General features: G+C 47.2%; 1 protein-coding gene across 6 annotated transcripts in view; it reads left to right on the plus strand.

The window, feature by feature from the left end:
* Nucleotides 1-7,500, plus strand: part of LOC134455703 (rho GTPase-activating protein 21-like) — a 162,375-nt gene that overhangs the window by 83,331 nt on the left and 71,544 nt on the right. For 5 of the 6 annotated variants that reach the window (XM_063206941.1, XM_063206938.1, XM_063206939.1 and 2 more), the window contains one exon: nt 6,195-6,386. In XM_063206941.1, coding sequence (XP_063063011.1) covers nt 6,195-6,386 — 192 coding nt within the window. Of the gene's footprint in view, nt 1-6,194; nt 6,387-6,779; nt 6,793-7,500 lie in introns of those variants that run through there. The other variant, XM_063206942.1, reaches the window with a different exon arrangement.

Below are 7,500 nucleotides of genomic sequence, written 5' to 3' on the forward strand. Positions count from 1 at the left end.
GTAGAAGGTGGTCATGATGGCTGGTGGGGCACTGGCATGCCTCAGTTTTCGCAGGAAATAGAGGCGATGGGCTTTCTTGGTCAGTGATGCAGTGTTGGTGGTCCAGGAGAGGTTCTCGCTGATGTGCACTCCAAGGAATTTTGTGTTGCTCACCCTCTCCATAGCAGCACCATCGATGGTCAGTGGCAGGAGTTGGTGGTGACCTTTCTGGAAGTTGACAACAATCTCCTTTGTCTTGCTGACATTCAGTAGGAGGTTGAGGATGGATTCGATGTGTGCCATGACCAGCTGTTTGAAGCACTTCATGATGATGGCTGTCAGTGCTACGGGACGGTAATCGTTGAAGCAGGATGCAGATGACTTCTTTGGTACCGATATGATGGTGGCGGCTTTGAAACAGGAGGGGACAATGGCTTGTTGTAGTGAGGTGTTGAAGATGTCAGTGGAGACATGCTTTAGTTCCTCAGCACAGTCTTTCAGCACCAGTCCAGGGATGTTGTGTGGGCCTGTTGTTTTGTGCGGGTTGTTCCTCGAAGCGTGTGAAAAAGCTGTTGAGGTCGTTCAGCAGGGATGTGTTGTTTTTGCAGCTCCGAGGTGATGGCTTGTAGTTAGTGATAGCTTGGATGTCCTTCCATTTGCTCCGTGCATCTTTGCTTGTGTGTATTCTTGCTTTGCCTTTCTAATGCCTTGTGAAGTTGGCCCTAGCTGTTTTCAGGCCCACTTCATCCCGAGCTCTGAAGGCTTTGTCTCTTACCCTCAGCAGCCTGTGGACGTCCCCCGTCAGCCATGGCTTCTGGTTGGCTCGAGTGATTATTGTTTTTGTGTCTGTGATGTCATCTATGCATTTGGTGATGAAGGATGTGACTGTATCTTTATACTCCTCAATGTTTATTTGGTTGTTGTTGGTGGCTACTTGTTTAAAAATATCCCAGTCAGTTATTTCAAAGCAGTTTTGGAGGGCGGATAAATCCCATTCCTGATTATGATGCGCTAATTAATTCTGAAAAACCTTTAAATAATAAAAAAAATTATAATATTCTAATACATCATAATTGGCTAACATTGTAGAAGGGAGCCATTTAAAGAATAGAAAAATCAGAGCTGTCAGACATCATATCACTAAACCAAGTATATCTTCCCAAATGTCATAGATACACTATAATAACAAATATGGTAATATTCATAAACTACACACTCCAAGCTTTCATATGGTATATAACAAGCTATAATAACCAACTGTAAAATGGCTGTAGAGGCCTTGGCAGTTTACTACTACATAGAACTAAAACGTATAGAGCGTACTGGGGTCATGTACAATACGATGTACAAGAGTATAGTAGGAATGAGTTATATTACTGTTACCACTCAAATTCTTATTAGGGACATCTTGGAGGTTCAAACAAGTCATGTTGAACCTTGGAAAAATGGTCTAGATCCAGACATCACAGCACAATGTAATCGCAGAGGAACTGTATCACTGATGGTGGTTGCTAAGGAAGATGCTTTGCGTAGCAACCGTTGCTATGCAAAAGGTACACCAAATACCATATAATATATGTATACTACAGACTCCAAGCTTTCATATGGTATATCATAAGCTATGATAACCAATTGCATCATGGCTCTAGAGGTCTTGGCAGTGTACTACTAGAATGCATTGAGCATTCTGGGGTCATATGCAATATGATGTGAAAAAGTATAGTGGGAGTGAGTTATATTACTGTTACCACTCAAATTCTTATTCAGGACATCTTGAAGATTAAAAAAAGTCATATGGCGTTTTGTTGTGGGGGGGGTGCATGGTAGGCTACCGTTCCTCCCCGTCTATGTGTGTGTGTGTGTGTGTGTGTGTGTGTGTGTGTGTGTGTGTGTGTGTGTGTGTATGCGTGTGTGTGTGTGCTTTTCTAGCTTATCCACATTACTAATGCCAGCTTCAGTGCCAAGTGCCAAGCCATACACCCTGGGATTTTTGGGGAACTCTTTGTGTGTGTGTGTGTGTGTGTGTGTGTGTGTGTGTGTGTGTGTGTGTGTGTGTGTGTGTGTGTGTGTGTGTGTGTGTGTGTGTGTGTGTGTGTCGGTGTGTCGGTGTGTCGGTGGGTAAGGGTGTGGGTGTGGGTGTGGAATACATGCTTTGGTGCCAACGTATATGCCAGACCCTGTACATAAGGATGACGAATGGTGTAATTGTGGGCGTATGTTTTTGCACTCTGTGTGTGTGTGTGTGTGTGTGTGTGTGTGTGTGTGTGTGTGTGTGTGTGTGTGAGAGATTGTGAAAGTGTGCGTGCCACAGGGAAGTTTGAGGAAGTCCACTAAAGACTAAAATATGACTTATCCTGGTGCCAGCCAACTATTGTCGCTACGCACCCTCTCATGTAACTAACCACATACGCACGCATGGCACGCACGCACAGCACGCATGCACACACACACACAAACACACGCGTGCGCGCGCATGCATGCATGCACATGCGTGGCGTGCTCGCACACACACACACACACACACACACAAACAAACACACATTCACACACACACACCCCAACCAAACCAACACCCCCAATGCCTCTTCCCTCCTCCACACACCCCAACTCCAACCCCAACCCCAACCCCTTCCAGCCCAATTTTAGCCTCCCTGTGCTACACACACACACACACACACACACACACACACACACACACACACACACACACACACACACACACACACACACACACACACACACACACACACACACACACACACCAAACCAACACACACACACACCTCCTGTGCTGCTGTGCTGTGCTGTGCTGTGCTGGTGTGAGTCACTGTGTTTTCTGTATGGCTGGCCCTGTCACCATGGCAGCTGGTCGGGGGGCCTGTGGAAAAACTATGTGGGCTATGCGAGGAGCTACGTACGTATGAAAAACCACAGTCACAGGATACGCCACGGGCCCCGCCTGGAGGAGGGGGGAGGGGGGTGGGGGGTGGGGGGGCTATGGGTGGGTAGAGGAGAGTGGGTGGGGTTGTGGTTTGAGGATGGGGGTATATTTGCACATTGACTGGATATTATCCTAGGTTAGTGCATCACATAGCAGTTTTAGCATAGTGCCTGAATGAGTGGGGTGGGGGGTTAAGGGAGGGTAACAGAGAGTGGGTGGGGTTGTGGTTTGGGGAAGGGGGGGGGGTACATATGCTGCCTGATATTATCCTTCTTGAGTATATTGCATAGCAGCTTTACCATAGTGCACAGATGAGGTTAGATCACGGTGAGTTGGGGTGTGCGTGATGAGGGTTTGTGGTATCGAGACGGGGGTGGGATGTAGAGATAGATACACAACCTCAAGTTGACTGGATATTATCCCCATTTAGTCCACGTGTGTGTGTGTGTGTGTGTGTGTGTGTGTGTGTGTGTGTGTGTGTGTGTGTGTGTGTGTGTGTGTGTGTGTGTGTGTGTGTGTGTGTGTGTGTGTGTGTGTGTGTGCCTGTGTGCATGCATACGTGCCTGTGTGTATGGAGTGTGTGTGTGTGTGTTTGTGCATGTGTGCGTACATGCCTGTGTGTGTGTGTGTGTGCATCCATACGTGCCTGTGTGTATGGAGTGTGTGTGTGTGTGTGGCTGGACCAACCGATCCGTTGACCTTTTTAACAGGAAGTGTGTAGTACTGTAGTGGCTGAGTGAGATGTGATGTGTGCTGTATGATCTCTAATGGAGGCTCTCCTGCCCGCCTGGCTGCCTGGCCGCCTGGCCGCCTACTCTCCCAGAGCCGTCTAGTGGACTTATTGACGTCTCCCTCTAATGGACAGCTGGGCCGCAGTGTGGAGACGGAAGGGCCTTCAGGTGCAGAGACTCTCTCTCTCTCTCTCTCTGTGAAATACATTGACAGCACACATACATAGACACGCACGCCGCACGCACACACATGCACACACTAAAAAACACACACACATACACATAGTCACGTTAGCACACTTGCCCAATTACACCACTCGTACACGGAGGCACACACAAACACCCATCAGCCATACAGCTATGTAAACGCTTACGCTCACACACACACACACACACACACACACACACACACACACACACACACACACACACACACACACACACACACACACACACACACACACACACACACACACACACACACACACACACACACACACACACACACACACACACACACACACACTACAGGTGCAGCCTCTCCTGAATGCAGGTGCTTATCCTCTATCTCTCTCTCACACACACACTGGCTTCAGTGATGTATTGCTGTTACTGCAATTCATATATGGCTGATGATACACTGCCTGTAAAGACAAACATGTTTAAAAGCTATGTGTTGAAATTCGCATGTTTCTGGCTAGTGTCCTGAGGTGGACTGCTCTCATCACTTCCTTAGTCGTGTGTGTGCGTGCGTGTGTGTGTGTGTGTGTGTGTGTGTGTGTGTGTGTGTGTGAGAGAGAGAGAGAGAGAGAGAGAGAGAGAGAGAGAGAGAGAGAGAGAGAGAGAGAGAGAGAGAGAGAGAGAGAGAGAGAGAGAGACAGAGAGAGAGAGAGAGAGAGAGAGAGAGAGAGAGAGATTGTGTGTGTCTGTGTATGGCTACGTGTTTACTATGTTTGTGATTCTCTGTGTTCAAACCATCTTCCTCATTGTGTGAAACAGCCTTAAGGAAATTGTCCATTCTACTGTCCAGAAATGGCATATGAGAGGGCAGTACATTGTGGGGTTTGGAGTTACTCGTCATGGTTTCTGCATTCTAGTCTGACAGCGCTCACTCTGTCTCTGTGGTCACAGACTGATTGAGCCACTATGGTCAGCAAGTCATAATGGCTCGTGGCTCATAGTGACATAAACAACATCGTCATACGGTTATCCTCATTGTCACTGCTCAGCGATCACTTGTTGTGGTCACCAGAGCATTCAAAATAGCGAAGTTGCAAACAACAGCTTGCAAATGATTCACGTTTCAAACAAAGGGCGTCAAACATAATGAGGAACGAATGGCCCTACCGTGGCTCCAACGGTAGGGCACTGGGCTGCTACTCTGGCGACCCGGGTTCGATACCGGCCCGGGTCATTTGCCAATCCTTCCCCATATCTCTCTCCCCAAATGTTTCCCGTCCCTCTCATACTATACTATCACAAATGCAGTCATAAAATACCAAAAAAGAGGAATAAGTTGCTAACAATCTCGGCTGTGGTGACTACAACGACCTTGATGAATGAGAACTTCTCATTCTAGACAGGTCACGAGGTGTTTAAGGTGTTTCAGTTATGAACTGGCCGGTGGTTTCACGATGACTCCCTGTCCTCATGTGCATGCGATGAGATCAGTTTCAGTGGAGTGAACTTTTGAGTGCAAAGACAGTGTCTCTCTTTTGGCTGTTCTTGGCAAGTCTGGACTTCTTTGTTCCAGTTCTCCCTCAGCGTGTAGGTTTGCTGTGTTCACATCAGGTTACGGAAACTGTAAATCTCAGTGAACAGAACAGATGGTTCATGACCAAGTTGTCTTTCGTGTTGGATCTTTTCCCAAACACTTAAACATCCCCCTCATTCCTCTTCCCCTGTCTGTCTCTCTGTCTCAAGCTGTCTCTCTCCCACTTGCCCACTCTTGTCTATAGTATGTGCAGTATAGGCTAAGAGTTTGGACATGCTTTCTCATTCAATACCTTCTCTTTATTTTCCTGGATATTCACAATACGATTTTTACGCCGTATCTGCAATTTTGTGGCTATGTGGAGGGTGTGGGCAGGGTTTGTGTCATATCAGTCATTGGAATTGTGCCTGATCAGCCCATTGGATAAGCCTGATGATGTTGGGGCTAGGTCTCTTGAAAGAAAACAGGCTTAATGTTTGTAAGTTAAATGTCTCACATTGTGTCATTGTATCTCTGTGGGATAAGGGGATGGTGATTTCAGATATAGGATGTTGGTTGATTTAACTTCACCTCCACCCCCACTTAGTGTATCTGTATCTCTCTGTATCTCTCTGTATCTCTCTGTATCTCTCTGTATCTCTCTCTCTCTCTCTCTCTCTCTCTCTCTCTCTCTCTCTCTCTCTCTGTATCTCTCTCTCTCTCTCTCTCTCTCTCTCTCTCTCTCTCTCTCTCTCTCTAACCCCTAAGCAAAATAGAGAGGATGTGGATGTTCTCATTATTGTTTGAATGTTAAACGTGTCTCTCTGTTCCTCTGTCCCTCGCTCCGCAGGCGAAGCAGAAGGGCGGTGTGGAGGCCAGCGAGGCGTCGGGCTGCGTGTCTCCTACAGGGGGCGATGAGGAGCCCTTCTCCTGGCCGGGCCCCAAGACTCTGCGTCTGCGGCGCACCTCGCAGGGCTTTGGCTTCACGCTACGACACTTCATCGTCTACCCGCCCGAGTCCGCCGTGCAGTCCTCCCTCAAGGTGAGTGTTGTGGACATGCAGACACAAGCACATACAGTATATGAAGGCTTTATTTGCAAAACCATTTTATAGAATGTTGGGAAATTGACATTTTTGAACTGGGCATTCCATTGAAATGCATTACAAAATGCATTTTATATAGCTTAAAAAAGTATGTTCTCAAAATATTTGACTGGTAAGAATTCACACATGGGTGACATGACCTCTGAACAATCATTTCCAATAATAAAATGCAAAAGTCAATACACCGTTTTGCAAATAAGCCCTTCATATACACATGGGCAACCACTGGACATGGAGACACAAACACATACAGTATACACATATGGGCAACCACTGGACATGGAGACACAAACACATACAGTATACACAGTACATATGGGCAGTCGTGCAGTCCTCCCTCAAGGTGAGTGTTGTGGACATGCACACACAAACACTATACAGTATGTTGGTGAAAGGCTCAGACGTCAGGAGGATTAGCGGCATGTAATGCCCATCAATTCATTTGTAATTGGTGGTTGATATGCCTCTTAGATAGTCCACTGCAAACAACACACAAAAAGTCCATACAACAGTGGCACTGGCTGTCGTTGCGCCTCCCTGGCGTGTGCTACTGCTGAAACATCACTGACCCATTTACACATGGGCAGCCGTGGCCTAATGGTTAGGGAGGTGGTCTGAAGATCTTAAGAGGGTTGCAGGTTCGAATCCCACCCTCACCTCTCCCTCTCCCTACATCCATGACTGAAGTGCGCCTCAAGGCACCTAACCCCACATTGCTCCAGGGATTGTCACCAATGCCCTGTAAATAGGCGTGCATGCACACACATGCATGTCTACACACGTATATTCATACACACACCAGCAGTATAAACATACGGTACATGCATGTATACACACACACACACACACACACACACACGTACACATTTCAATGGACCCTGTGAACTCAGCGCTGGGCTGTGAATGTAGGTAAAGTGGCACACCGTTCTAAAATAGCTCGCGGATAAAACCTGAGGTGCTGATTGACGCTTGGCACACGGATGCCACACGCACAAATCTCTCATCTCTCTCTCTCTCTCTCTCTCTCTCTCTCTTTCTTTCTCTCTCTCTC

This window comes from Engraulis encrasicolus, chromosome 9 (genome assembly GCF_034702125.1).
Source record: "Engraulis encrasicolus isolate BLACKSEA-1 chromosome 9, IST_EnEncr_1.0, whole genome shotgun sequence".
NCBI classification, from domain to species: domain Eukaryota; kingdom Metazoa; phylum Chordata; class Actinopteri; order Clupeiformes; family Engraulidae; genus Engraulis; species Engraulis encrasicolus.